At 45.1% G+C, this 15302-nt stretch overlaps 2 protein-coding genes across 2 annotated transcripts in view; one reads left to right on the top strand and one right to left on the bottom strand.

Annotated features, from left to right (window-relative positions):
* Positions 1–1380, bottom strand: part of LOC308579126 (protein eva-1 homolog C-like) — a 25918-nt gene extending 24538 nt beyond the window's left edge. The window contains exon 1 of the mRNA XM_081179890.1: positions 1296–1380. The gene's annotated coding sequence lies outside the window, so the exon portion shown is untranslated. The remainder of the gene's footprint in view (positions 1–1295) is intronic.
* CLIC2 (chloride intracellular channel 2) overlaps positions 1–15302 on the top strand; it is a 19036-nt gene extending 3734 nt beyond the window's left edge. Inside the window, exons 2-6 of the mRNA XM_081179891.1 lie at positions 3771–3880; positions 4608–4733; positions 8941–9047; positions 10161–10342; positions 13674–15302. Coding sequence (XP_081036017.1) covers positions 3771–3880; positions 4608–4733; positions 8941–9047; positions 10161–10342; positions 13674–13835 — 687 coding nt within the window. The 3' untranslated portion in view covers positions 13836–15302. The remainder of the gene's footprint in view (positions 1–3770; positions 3881–4607; positions 4734–8940; positions 9048–10160; positions 10343–13673) is intronic.

Genomic DNA, 15302 nt, shown 5'->3' with positions numbered 1-15302 from the left:
GCTTGAGCTGTGCGCTCCTGTACATGTAACATCCAAATAGGTTAAGTTAAAGGGACCCCTGACCATTAGGTCCAGTCATGACCGAATGTGGGGTTGCGGCACTAATCTCGCTTTATTGGCCGAGGGAGCCAGCGTACAGCTTCCGGGTCATGTGGCCAGCATGACTAAGCCGCTTGTGGCGAACCAGAGCAGCACACGGAAATGCCGTTTACCTTCCCGCCAGAGCGGTACCTATTTATCTACTTGCACTTTGACGTGCTTTTGAACTGCTAGGTGGGCAAGAGCTGGGACTGAGCAACAGGAGCTCACCCCATCGCAGGGATTTGAACTGCTGACCTTCTGATCGGCAAGCCCTAGGCTCTGTGGTTTAACCCACAGCACCACTCGTGTCCCCAACATCCAAATACTTTCACACAAACACTAGTCCACATGTAGGGACAACTTGTCCCTCTGTTCAGTGTAACGTGTGAATGAGCCTATATTGGGAAAGTGGGAAGTTGCCAGGTGACTGTTTCTTTTCTTTTTCCTCATTTTCTGAAAATAAGTTTCTATACCTTAGTGTTGTACAGGAGAGTGGTTTCAAACTAAAGCAGGCTAACATGATTGTGCTAAGTTATTTCCACATCAAATCTCAAGAGTTCAAAGAGGGTGTTGTTGTGGGGAAAACACAGATTTGATCTCTGGAAAAGATGAATAGGCTCCTTAGCTTCACTAATGAAAAGAAACAGAAATAAAAGGATGGGGATTATTGTTATGGAAAACTTTAGTGTATTATTTCCTCCACACCTTCCCTCTTGAGATTTTCCCTGGCCAGTGTGCAGACTCCCTTCCTGTTGGACCACAATACCAAAACACTGTCATTCTCCTTCCAGGTTTCCCAACCAAGAGTTCTGTATATTTTCCTTTATCTCACTTCCCGAGGCCCTGACAGCCACAGGCCAAGAAGATAATGTTTTGCCACAATAGACTGGCAAAGAACACCAAGGGCTTTCAGTATTGCTTTCACCCCTGATACAGCTCCCACCTAAGGAAACGGAAGCAATGTACGGTTTCATTTGAAAGGAAGAAAAAGAAAATAAATAATGCCAGCTTCCAGCTAAGTGGCACCTCCCAGGGTTTGAGATGGGGTGGGCTTAGCCTGGTGATCTATTCATGAGAGCTACTCAGTGGTAACTGCTGTCTGTTGTGCCTGGGGTGGGGGGGGCAAGGGGCATTGCAGCTGGTGGCAGGATAAGGGCAGATCCACACCATGCATTTAAAACACATCCACCACACGTCCAAAGCGTATGGCTTACCTCAAAGAATCCCAGAAACTGTAAGGGCACTCTCCCCCACAGAGCTGCAATTCCCAGCACCCTTAACAAACAACAGTTCCCAGGATGCTTTGGGAGAAGTCACATGTTTTAAATGTATGGTGTGGAGTCCTGCTTGACTCAGGAATAACAACAAGCAAAGCTAAGGGCATAATTTGCTGCTGCAACAAAACAGTTCCCAAAACCCATTTCGAAGTGGTATGAGATTTGGAGACTTGTAACTTGCTCAAGAATCGGAGTCTAAACTACAGTTCTGTGCAAGTTTGAATTGGAGGAAGTGGAACTTTCATCTGAGTAGCTGCGTAGGAATGAGTACCATGTCCCGGCAATGACTCCGTTTCTCAGATGGCTGGAAAAAGAGAGCTAGGCTGCTACACTTTAGTTGTGCAGAGGAGTGGATTTCAGTAGCTGCAGCTTGCATAACAAGCTACAGCTTGCAAGAGTTCATTCTTCCATACATCCATTAAAATTGCAGGAGCCACCTGTCCTATTTGCATCTGGAACCCGTCTTTCTCTCCCTCACACACACTCAATTCCTGTCTTCATCTGTTCCCTCACTCCAACATAGTAATATTATGCGTGCTTACATGGACGCGGGTGGCACTGTAGGTTAAACAATAGAGTCTAGGGATTGTCGATCGGAAGGTCGGTGGTTCGAATCCCCGCAACAGGGTGAGCTCCCATTGCTCGGTCCCTGCTCCTGCCAAACACCTGAGGTGTTCGAAAACACCTCAAAGTACAAGTAGATAAATAGGTACCGCTCTGGCGGGAAGGTAAACGGTGTTTCCGTGCGCTGCTCTGGTTCGCCAGAAGGGGCTTAGTCATGCTGGCCACATGACCCAGAAGCTGTACGCCAGCTCCCTCGGCCAGTAAAGCAAGATGAGCGCCGCATCCCAGAGTCGGCCATGACTGGACCTAACGGTCAGGGGTCCCTTTACTTTTACCTTTACATGGAAATAAGACCCACAGAACTGGACTGACATCTGAGTAGATGCCCATACATGTACATATTATGTGAAAATTTAATTCTAGTTGAGGGTGCATTCATCTTGATTTGTTTGCAGGATTTGTCCGTCCCCCCCCCACCGAATCCTGGGAACTGCAGCTTACTCCTCACAGAGCTATAGTTGACAGAACTCTTAGCAAACTATAGTTGCCAGGATTTTTTTGAGGAAGGTCAGGTGTTTTAAATGTACAGTGGTACCTCTGGTTATGTACTTAATTCATTCCGGAGGTGTTCTTAACCTGAAACTGTTCTTAACCTGAAGCACCACTTTAGTTAATGGGGTCTCCCGCTGCTGCCGTGCCGCCACCCCACAATTTCTGTTTTCATCCTGAAGCAAAGTTCTTAACCCGAGGTACTATTTCTGGGTTAGCGGAGTCTGTAACCTGAAGCGTCTGTAACTTGAAGCGTATGTAACCTGAGGTACCACTGTACTTTAAATGTATTTATTAAATTTCTATACTGCCCTTCATCTGAGGATCACTGGGCAGCTTACAATATAAAAACACTAAAATACATACCATAATTACAAACAGGTTACATGATGTTGCATCAAAACAAGTGTTATCCCACACTTTCCAGTGCATTTTCTCCCTCACTTTCCTTATTGCAAAAAGTCCAATGTTGCAGGGAAGTGTGTTTGTTGCAGAAGATCTCTCCATCAGCTATAACTATGCAACCTGTATTTGCTGGTATGCGAATGAATCCCATCCAGAAATACTGACAATGCACCCTTAATCACTGCCTCAGGTTGCCATACTTAGAGTTTCCTCTGGAGCTAATGTAGTGGTAAAAAACTACTGACATTTAAATCTCACCTCTCCTGTGGCCAGCACCTCTATCATCCCTTTCTCCAAAATACTGGGATACCGACACTGACCTCCTTTATGGCATTACTATGATGGATGTAAAGTGAGAGGAGGTGAACTCTCCATCTCTGCGGCTATTTAAGCAAAGGGAAAACAGTCACCTTCCAAGGATGCTGTAGTTGTATCTTGTACTTCAAGTCCTGCATTAAATGGGGTGTGTAGATTTGATTACCTCTAAGCAGTGCTATTTTTCTGGAAAAAGAGGTGCCAGAACTCACCATAAACACCTCCCTTGTTCTCTTATAATGGCAATGGTGCCCACTTAAGAGGTGCCGGAACTGAGTTCCAGCAAGTTCCAGCTGGGGGGGAACTCTGCCTCTAAGGCCCCATTCAGCTCTAAAATTCTAAGTTCTGTGAACACCCAACACTAAATAAATAAAGCATTTTTTAACCACCATTTTCCACAAAGCAGCTGCCAGCATGTTCTGAGATTTCTCTGTTGCATGTGCACCGTAATAACACAGAAAATTAGCTGTTTAGAACTGCCGGAATCTTTCCTTGTCGGGTGTGTGTGTGGGTGTGTTGTGAAGCTCCTCTCATAGAGGGGTGGCCATTGAGTGCTTCCCATTCTGCCTCTAACTGCAGGCTGGCTTAGATGGAGAGAACATTGGGAACTGCCCCTTCTGCCAAAGCCTCTTCATGGTCTTGTGGCTCAAAGGCGTCCGGTTCAACGTGACAACAGTTGATATGACCAGGTAAGAGGATGGAGGTGGATCTCTGCATCCTTCATGCTTCACAAAAGATTAGAGAAATTCCAAGACCTGCAGTTTGGCAGCATCTTTATTAGGAACATTATATATATATATATATATCACATAATAGTGAACAAGCTTCTGAGTTCTCGAGAATTGTTAATCAGGCAGAACTGGTTAAACAAAGCAGAGAGGTGGGTGGCTGGGGGAAGAAAGGAAAAAACAAGATTTTTGTATTGTAGCCATAAGGTCTGCATCTTTCTAGATGAAACTTCTTTTAAAGTCTGTGCATCTATCTACACACACACACACACACACACACACACACACACACACTGTCTGTCATAGAGGCAAACATCTATTCCAGTCAGGCAAAAACACTCAAGGATGATGCAAAGCTGTTTCGGTGGGGGTGTCAACCTGGGAAGTGGGTGTGGCCTGGGGATAATCCCAAAGGCCAGATAGAGTGGCCTGGAGGGGTGCATTTGACCCTCAGGCCTGAGGTTCCCTGCAATACACAGTTAACTTTTGGGATGCAGGGCTATTGTTGCAGTGATAGCCATGTGGAGATAGATGCACAGTCTTTAAAAGAAACTTAGAGGAGTGGCTGCTAGCCATGATATCTAAATGGAGCCTCCATTTAGGCTCCAATATAGGCAGAATACCTCCAATATAGGCAGAAGGAGACTCTTTTCCTTTTCCTTTCCTTCTGTTGACCCTCATTGTTTAGGAAACCTGAAGAGCTAAAGGACCTGGCCCCTGGGACCAAGCCTCCATTCATGGTGTTCAACAAGGAGCTGAAAACAGACTTCCTGAAGATTGAAGACTTTCTGGAGCAGACTCTTGCACCACCCAAGTACCTCAATATCTAACATCTTAGGCTTCTTTCATTTCCTCCTAGCTACATATCCCTCTGAAAATGTTAGCCCCTTTGCCCTGATTTCAGATGTTATTTCGGTTGTGCAGAAAAAGCACTTGATGCACGTACAGAGGCACTCTCTACTTCATGTGCAATGCCAGGTGCTGAGGCAGAATCCTGTTGCATTTTCCATGCACAATGTAGAGAAACTGCCTTCCTCTAATCGATCACTTGTAAAAGCTGCATCCTGTCAATTCAAACTAAGCAGGGCAATTCAAGCTGTGGTCTTATCTATTGGGTTATTTTCTCTGTTTGACTGTCCCTTTCACTCTGACCGAGTGTACAATGCTCCCTGAATGTGCCAGGAGGATAGGTTTTGCAACCACCACCTTTGGCAGGGCTTCAAGTGTATTTAACAGCTGTGAAGCACATAGAAAGGCATTGAATGAAGTATTCCCTATCATGGTGCTGTCGCTGAGGGAGAAAGCTGCATCTGTTGAGGTTTTACCTGTGCTGCCATGGTTAAAGGGACTGGAGCCTTGTTACCTGCAGATGAGGGGCTGTGGGATGCTGGCAGTGAGGAACAGATAAAGAAAGGCTGGTCACAGCTGCACCATGCATTTAAAACACTATTCTCCCACTTTAATAGTTGTGGGGAATACTGGGAACTGTACTGTGTTAAGGGTGCTGTTAATAAGCCACAGTTTGCATGGATGGTAAAGTGGTATAACAGTGCTTTCAGTGTATGGTGTGGATGTGACTAGAATCAGGAACTTGCATCAGTCAGACCTTGGAAATAAACACGGCTTGTGCTGCATGCTCTACCCTTTTTATAAACAGTAGAGGTATAAATAGATTTATTTATAACACACCATATAAAAGCACTCCGTCGTCCAAAGAATATCTCAGCGTTCTATTGTTGGGGAAAGGAGAATAAGGCACTCTTATATCAGGCTCCTCCCATGTACTGTAGGAAGCCCATGGCAGCCCTTACAGTGTCTATTTTCTGTAGGCCACTGGGAAATGGTTGTGCCATCATAATCATTTGTGTTTTGAGAAAGATATAATGGTGCAGAAGCAAACACACAGGCAGGCCTTGATAGCCCAACACGTAATGTCAGTCTACTTGGAATTTTTTTATTTGGGAAATCCAGCTCCCCAGGTGAAACCAAAAACTCATTTCTGAGTGCTTCCAAACACCCTGTTTATGGAGCATTCACCCCAATATGTATGCACGGAGATTAGCCAATGTTGGCTTTGTAATGAGCATCCATCTTGCTTTGTTTGTAGGGAGGTCAGATGACATTGCATCAGAGTAAGTGTTGTCCTATACTTCCCAGTGCATTTCCCCATTCCTTTCCTTACTGCAGAAAGTCTGATCTTTCAGAGAACTAGGTTTTTTGTGAAAGGTCTCTCAGTTACACAGCTTGATTTTGCTGGTATGTGGTTGAATCCCACCAAAAATTAGCAACAGTCTGGAAGTGCCCCCACCCTTTTCCTGTTGTTTTTCTTTCTGTCCTCACCAGACAAAACTGGCTTCTGCCTCCACCGTGGCAGGGATGTGTGACTCAAGGGAGGGCCTGCCCTACCACAAGGCACAGTGAGGCTACTGCCTCAAGCAGCAGACACTGGTGAGCAGTGGCAAATGCTCTCTGGTTGTTCCCTCCAAATCCACTGGCCATTCTCGTCTGATGAGGGGGCAGACTTCTTGGCCTGTAATGACCCCCCCAAGCTGATTTGATGCCTTCAGGTGTGCTGAGAGGATTCTGGCCTGTCATCAGGACTGAAGTAATAAGAATCAATTGCCAGTCTAGTTGAATTCTCTACAAGGAATGCAGAGGGGGCATCATTTTGTCCTTTGCCTTTGGACTAGTGAGTTCCACCATCCTTGATCCCTGACCATGCTGGCTGGGGCTGATGGGAGTTGGCGTGCACAGGTTTCCCATCCCAAAAATTCCCAACCCCTGTGCAGAAAGTGACAGCAACATGGTCCAGAGCGACACAATTTTAGCTCCGCTAGGATGCTCACCAACGTGATAGCTGTGTCTTTCGGAATGTGAAATGAACATATGCAGCTAAGCAACGACCTCTTCCAGGGGGTGGAGTGACCATGATTTTGGCCTCCCGTTGAGAGACAGGGACTGCTTGTAAAACCCATCTGTTTCCCCACCAGGATCAGGGAGGAAGTGTATTGGCTGGAGAGATTAAAAAACAATAAAGGGAAGTTCTCTATCACTGCAGGGAAGAGGGGGGGGGGTGTTGAGGAGGAGAGAGAAGGACACAGAGAGCCCCAAAGAAAGTGGAAGAGGCACAAAGAAGGTTGCAGATGGGAAGACTACATGCATGCCCCAGTGTTCAGTTGTAGGGATGCAATGGCAGGGATGTTCAAGAATTTATTTCCACCCCCACTCCCTTATGGGGTCTCTTTGCTCATTAAAGGACTGTGCATCCATAGCCAAGCCAAGGGAAACAAGAGAGCTAAGGATAGGAGCATAGCCAAGATGTGGTCATAGTTGGCACATGCTCTCTCAATTCTCTGGCCACAGCTGCAGTAAACAGGAGGCACTTTAAAGGACTAATGCTCTGCAAAGGGTCTCCCTTGCAATCAGTCGCAAGCGCAAGAGAAACGCAGATGCTTTGCTGGCCAGGGCTGATGGGAGCCGGAGTCCAATGACACCCAGGGGGCCACAAGTACCCCAGCTCTAACCACTAGGCTGCAATGGTTCTTAACTTCTTGGGAAGAAAGAAAGTGTATGCCATTCCGAATCTAGTCTTTCAGGTGTCACACGAGAGTATAGATTACACCCAGAGAACTATGCTGTTTTCATGTTCCACATCCCTTTGTTGTAAAAAAGAAAGAAAAAAGCCCAAAATACACTTTGGTGTCAAAATTTCAGCTTAAGACACTAAGGCTTACCATATATTTAAAGCATGTTTAAACCACGTGATACTCCATAAAGGATCCTAGGCACTGTTGTTTATTAAGGGTGCTGGGAATTATAACTCAGTGAGGGACAAACTGCTGTTTCCAGGATTCTTTGGGGGAAACGATGTGCTTTAAATATATGGCGTGTCCACAGCCTAAAAGGTCAGTGCCAAGGCCTCGAAGGAAATGCAAAGTATTACAGCAGTACCCTCTGCTGGTTGTATGTTGCATTGCTGGTACCTACAAGCTTTTTTCTTCCCACAAACCAGCACCAGAAGGGCTTTAACAGCTGTGCAGAGGCTGAACGCTCAGCAAATTGCCAGCCCTGGCCGATCAAATTTTGTTGCCTACTAGCAAAGCTTATTTTTAAAAGGTCAGCATCATTGGGCTCCCAGTAGTGGTCCCCCACTGCCAACCCCTAGAGTCCTCTGACCCTGATGTTCCTCCTCCTTGATTTTGCTGCCTGCTCGCCTGTCTTCTCTAAAGCAGCAAGCAGGAGGGCTGAGCAAAGAGGAGGAGGAGCTGCAGCAGCATCCTTTCCAGTGGTGATGCAAATTGGGCCCAAGGGGTCCCTTGCGGGTTTCCCTATGACCACTGCAAAAACAGGATGCAAGACTAGATGGGCCACTGGCCAGCCTGGTGCAGCAGCAGGGCTTTTTCTTATGTCATTTTGACAACACAAGCCAGCACACAGTGGCAAAAGCAACGAGGAGGTGGATGCCCAGACAGTGGTGGCTGAAGGCATCTTGTCCAGGACTTACTCTCCCTGCAAAACTGAAGACAACACTTCCACTTAGATACAGGATTTCTCTGTACCATCTCAACAGTCGACATGAAGCTTCAGGGTTTAGCTTGCCTCTTAGAGTCTTCAGAATGAGGTGTAAAATCTTAGTGGGGAGAAGCCAGAATCAGGGAGGCAGGTTGTTTTCTGCTTAGCTTGAGAGATAACACTGTTTACTCAGCTACCAGGTATTTCCTATAACCTGCCAGGTTCCACCTCCTGTTTCTGCTGGGTACCACTAGCCGCCACCCCTACCCTACCAGACTCTGCCCCTTTTTACCCTACTGAGGTTTCAGAGACCTTGTGTTGTGCTCAGTTGTATGCCATGTCTCTAGAATACCTTCTTATGGTGTCCAGAATTGTGTCTCTTGTTCTTTCAAGCTCTTATGAGATGGGGTTCGAGACAATAAGATAAGCAAGTGGCTAGTTCAATGGAAGCATGAGAGTTCTGAGTTATTTTCCTGCACATCTAAATTAACTCTGTACTTCTAATTAAGATACCCCCGGCTCACCCCACAAAACCAGGATTCTATGGCTGTTGGCAGGAACATTTTTGCCAAGTTCTCTGCGTACATCAAGAACCCCCACAAGGAAGCAAACAAAAGTAAGATTACTAAATTTATTTCCTTTGGGAAATATCTAGAATGAAATAAGCAAGGATAATACATAGGAGTGATACTAATTGTATTATCATATTCATAAAAGGGGACTCGATAATCTGGGAGTCGTGGCATTTGTTTTAGGGGGGCAGGCTTCATGTTAGGGGGGACAGAATCGAGTTATCTGTGATGCAATTGGTCAGTTAGTTAAGTATTTAAATTTATTTAATTGATTCGTACTTCCCAAAACAATACACGAACTAAAATACCTCTGTTCTTTGCCATGTGCACTGATCCAAATTTTCCAACCAAACAATGTTTACAAAAATGCACATATTAGGACATAAAAACAAATATATTAGTGAGAATCATATTCAAAATTGCATTACAGAAGTTTGTACGTGAGTGAACACTGTAGGTAAAAAAATGTGTTTACAAGAATAAATTTGCAGTAAAATCCAGATTAATTTCCTTGGAGGTTTTTCAATTGGTTTTAATCACCAAATTGCCTGCACCACCTGCCCTGCCACCTCCATTGATGGCAGAGAAGTGGCACTTGCATCAGCACTGATTTGGGGTGAGATCTTGGGTTGATTTCAAGTGAGATCTCCCATGTTCCTTGAGATCTTGTCAGATTTTGGTAATATCTTGCCTGAAATTGGCAAGTTGTCAGCCAAAATCAGTGCTGATGCAGGCACCACTTCTGCCACAGACGGAAGCAATGAAAGGGTTGCCACCTGGGGGGCTTCCACCACCTGCGGTGGGAGCCTCACCCCATCTAATGGTTGGACCAGCCCTCATGGTTAAGCAAAACTGGAAGCAACCAGCACCCCCATTCTCCTCCTGGCTGTGCCAGGGGTGGACAGAAGGAAAGGTGTTTGTGCAAGCCCAAGGCTTTCCTATACTTGTTCATGCTGAGCTATGGTGTAGCTTGGCAGCCAAATGTAGCCATTATCTTGCCCATATGCAAAGCCCTTAAAATATAACAGGGTTGACATATTTCAAGGCAGTCCATAAATCAATAGATAAAATTGGTTAGAAAGCAAAAGCGAAATGATGGACTAAAACTGTTTAAATTGGACAAACGCTTAAATTCGTGGCTGGTTCTTATGATTCAGATATGGAAAAGGCTTTGTTGAGAGAATTCAAGCGCCTGGATGATTATTTAAGCACCCCACTCCCAGAGGAAATTGACCAAGATTGTGCAGAAGATGTGCTGGTCTCCAAGAGAAAGTTCCTAGATGGGAATTGGATGACATTAGCTGATTGCAACCTGCTCCCCAAACTCCACATAATCAAGGTGAGTACATTTCCCAGTATACTAAGCTGATGACGTCTGTTCCAGAGATCAAGGCTCAGTTCTCCAAGCGGCTGCTTATGGGTAGGGGTGCAAGAAGGCATTTCCCATTCTGCCCCATGTTTATTATTATTGTATTTTATTTTAGTTATTAAATTTATATACCACCTTTTCCTCCAAGGAGCTCAGGGTGGTGCACTTGGTTCACTAATCTGCATTGCATCCTCACAACAACTCCACGAGGTTGGTGGGGCTGGGAGACGGTGGCTGGCCCAAGGTCACCCAGTGAGCTTCACAGCTAAGTGGGGATTCAAACCCTGGTCTCCCAGGTCAGAGTTCAACACTCTTATACACCACATCTGTCACATACAGCACTGTTTCTGTTCCACTGCAGCTTGTCTTCCACCCAAGATGTTGCTTGATTGCAGCCTTGACTTGAGATGGGCTAAATATTTGTCACTAGACCACATGATCAGAGTTTCCCAAATTCTGCCATATAACAAACAAGGGCTGGGAAGGACCTTAGCTCATTAGCAGACCATCTGCTTTCCATGCAGAATGTCCCAGGTTCAGTCCCCAGCATCTCCAGGAAAGACTAGGAATGTCCTCCCTCTGGAGGCTTCCGGGTTAGCGCCTCCGGCAATGGCGGATTCCCTCTGATCGGGAGGAATCCGCTCCGTGGAAACTAGAGTCTGGACCGCCACGGCGAGGTGGAGACCCATTAAAAACCACAGGCGGGAGAAGCCTGTGGACATGGGATTCGGTTGGCACCTTTCGCGCCTCCCCTACTCGCGGGGAAACCCGGTTTCGGGGATCCGGAGAGACGTGGGGTGAGCGGCGCGGTGCTTCGAATCAATTGCTTTTTTCACGGAGTGAAGCCGCATTGCTGTTGCCGGAGAGTGCTGACTTTTTCCTGTGGACAATTGGATTCTAAACAACTACCCGTGAGTAGAACGGAAAATTGGATCTCTAAACATTTTAATTTGGCATCGAAACGGGAAGGTTTCAAACAGGAAGTCCGCCTTCCTTTTCTGTAAATAGATCAAAGCAAAGACGTTGCAAGCTAAAGTCTGGAAAGTCTTTTGTAAAGGATTAAATCTCCATCGGCTAAAATTACTAAACCCCCCTTGGAAGCAGGAGAAGAGGGGGGAAAGTCTAGATTGTTTAAGCCTGCAGGAGAGAGAGTGAAGAAAGTTAAATCACCACCGTTTCGAACCTGGGAACGGGCTGCCAGTAAGATTGACGTTTTGGGAATGTTCATTGACTGTGAATAAAACGTATGTTGACAGATAGTTAAACAAGAGAAATATATTGTTTCCATTGTTTCCTTTTGCACTTAAAAAGGAGCAAAAAAAGGTATCTAATCGAAACTAATTCTGTTGCTGGATCTGCGTTTGATGGATACAAATAGAAATTGTTTCCCCTAGAGGGAGCTTTTGAAACTGTTGCAGGAGTGGAGCTGGGGAATTTTCCAGCTGCAGAGATTAAAGAGTGTGAGAATCAGAGTCTGACCTTGGACAAGAATGTTGACAGAAGAAGTCTTAGTGATTGCATTTTGCAAGACAAGTGCTTTATTGGAACAGCTTCATGAGAAGACGCATGTGTGGATTAATAAATTTGACAATTTGGGACAAAAAATGACTGAGTTGGGACAAAAAGGGAATATCTATACAGAAATTACTCAGGAATTGACCCAGGAATCTGTTTTGACATGGCAAGCTGTGGAGAAGATGAAGGAGAAAGTTGTTGTTGAACCTCAAGTAATTCAAGTGGAGAGAGCCCCGGCCTCTCAGAGGCAATTTGAAGATCATAAGCTGTTGCCCTTTATGATCGAATCTAGAGAAAGTCAGATTTGGTGGGATGGAGCCCTGCTTGGATTGGAGAAGGAAAGTTGGATAGATCCTCCAATGCAGGGATGTTCTGGCCTTTGGGATCTGGATTTGGGTCAGGGGGAGAGTGGCGCTCTGAAATATCTTTTGGACTTTAGTTCTGACTATGGAGAATGGGCTGACCCGTCGAGAAGGAATAAAGACATTGATGGGTTGGAGTTTCCCCGAGATCTACTCCTTAGTGCCAAAGGAAGGAAATTAAGAACAAGATCAGCAGAAGATAAAGTAAAGTGCATGTATAAATATGAAGAAGATCTGCAGAAGGGACATGGAAGAGAGTTAAGAGCCTCGGACAGAAGGTCACCAGGTTGATGGACCATATGGAATTGACAGAAAGGACTGACAGAATCCGAGACCAGGGAGAAGAGACGGTGGAAGAAGATTGGAAAAAAAGTTTTTAAAAAAATATTTAGAGAAATGTTGCAAAATAAATGAGTGTTAGAAAAATGTTGGAATGAAATTATATGGCTTTAGTAGAAATGTTATAAGGAGTTAAGTACAAATAAGTTTTAGGGTTTTAATGGTAAGATAAGGTTAAAATAAATTAAGATAACTAAATGACAGGAAACAGTGAAAGATGGAAAGGATTTGCTGAAATAATTAATAACTAGAACACAAAAAGGGAGGTGTGAGGAGGTCGATGAAACAAGTTAATGAAAGATAAAAATATGGAAATATTGGATGTGTTTTTAATTGTTTTTGCTTTTGTTTTTGTTTTGATGTATTGTGTCTTTTGCTTTTTTATATGTACTGTAATGTATTGATTTGTATTGTTTTTTCTTTTTCTTTTTTACTTCTCTCTTTAATTCTTAAACTTTTAATAAATATTATTTTTTTTAAAAAAAGGAATGTCCTCCCTCTGAATCCCTGGAGTGCCACTGCCAGTTAGTGCAGGCAGTATTGAACTAGATAAACCAATGTTCCAACACAGTTTAAAGCAGCTTTCTGTGTTCCTCTATGTAAGCTAAAGCACAGAGAGACTGTTGTCAACTTCTGTCAAGGTCACGCTCTCTACCTTAACTACATCTGGCATCGACATGCAGCTGCCCGGGCCCACACACTCCAGCAGGGCCCACCAGTGCTGATGGCTGCCCCAAGCCCCTCTCTGCAGTGGGTTCTGGGAGACTGCCATTTAAAATTTCCCATGATGCCTTGGAGTGCCCAATGTTCTGCACTCTGGGCCACTGTAGGCAATTAAAATGGCTGCCTTTTGGAACCAACCAGGGGCAGACAGCTGCTCATTTCCCACTGGAATTCTACCACCAAGGAAGCTTGCTAAGGTGAGGTGCTGGATAATCCTGCCCAGGGATCATGCCAAACCTGGCACCAGCTTTAATCACCCATTAATTGCCCCAACTTTTCTCTCTCCTGAGCAACACTTTGTGCTAAAGAGTAAATCAGTCTCCAATTATTATTATTTCTCTACATCCATCCCTTCCCCTCAGATCGCTGCAAAAAAGTACCGCAACTTTGAGATCCCCTTGGAGATGACAGCAGTTTGGCGCTATCTTCACAACGCCTACGCCCGCGATGAGTTCAGTCACACCTGCCCAGCTGATGAGGAGATCGAACGCACCTATGCCACTGTGGCCAAGAAGATGAGCTAAGAGCCATATTCCATTCGCGTTGGCTCCTGGCATTTCCAACTCTCCTTCTCGAGAGGCTCTCGTCAGCGAGTTCTTTTCATCATGCTGGCTTCAAGAGACACCTCTCACATTTGTTCTGGACACTCCACCACACTAGACCTAAAGGAGTTCTTCAAACTTTTTTAGGGAAAAAGAAGTCTCTTCATTCTGTCTGTTCTGTCACATCTGAGTGCCTTCTTCCCATGATGAGTTGCCCAGAAGTGCTATACATTCCACTTTGTGGTGGCAGAAGTAGCTAGCAACCCATGACCTGTGGACACGGTTGGTATGTGGCAGTGGGGGGCTGGTGGCCGTTGAGACTAGTATGGCGGGTAGCTGGGAGGCCAACAGTAGGTGGAGCCAGAGCTGATGGGTGGGGGCTGGGAAACATAAACCTGTAAAATGCCTGCTTGGGGCTGGTGAAGGCAATCATCACTAAATGCTGCCATTTTCTATCCACAACACTCCAGGTTCCCCTTTGGCTCCATCTCAGCTGACAATATTGTGCCCTATCTGTGCTGGTTGCCCACCCCAGTTAATAGCTAATGATACTGTATGAGGGTAGTAGCAATGTTTGCAATGTAATCAAATATACAGCTATGTACCATGCACTGGGGAAAACAATTAAATATATCTCTGGCCCTCCTGTGGCGCATTGGATCAGTGCGCCTGGCTGTTAACCAGAAGGTTGATGGTTTGAGGCCACCCAGGGACAGCTGTGGGCAGGATCCCAACTTTGCCGGGGATTTGACTACATGACCCTCAGGATCCTTCCAACTCTACAGTTCTATGATTCTAAAGGATAAATTTCAGAGGAATAGCTGTGCTAAGTTTGTTGTTGCAAACCAAAAAACAAACACACACAGATGTCCTTATGGCTCATTAAAGATTTAAGGCATGTATTGTTGCCTAATAAATGCTCCTTGGCCAGAGCCTACTTCATCACACATAGGAACATAGGAGGCTGCTTATTCTGAAAGTTGGGCCATTGATCCATCTTGCTCAGCATTGTCTGGGAGTGGGTCTTAGGTTTCAGGCAGGAGATGCTCCTAACCCTATCTCTTCCCATGAATGACTGGGCAAGCTTTTTGAAAGTATTGGTACTAATGCAAGAGGGAGGCAGGCTGCCATTTACTCTGCTTTGGCCAGGAAGCTAGAGTTGGGCTGCCTGTCAAAGGAGGCAATATTACGCTAAATAGGTAACTAGTCTGGTCTGGTCTGTGTCAGCTGACCATGGTCCCTTATGCCACAATAATGTGTATTAGTGTTTCAGGTGCCACAAAGGCACTTGCTTGTGTGCTTGTCTCTCGAGGAATCTCTTAGCCTTCTTCCATTGCACTAGAACAAGGAAACTTTCCACTTAAAAAAATAGATGTGCCAGTTTACTGTCTATTAAAAAAAACATTTATTTTATATACAACTTTATAATAAACTTTATTTTATATACAA

Source organism: Podarcis bocagei (assembly GCF_964188305.1).
Source record: "Podarcis bocagei genome assembly, chromosome: Z".
NCBI classification, from domain to species: domain Eukaryota; kingdom Metazoa; phylum Chordata; class Lepidosauria; order Squamata; family Lacertidae; genus Podarcis; species Podarcis bocagei.
This window is presented reverse-complemented; position numbering and strand designations above follow the sequence as displayed.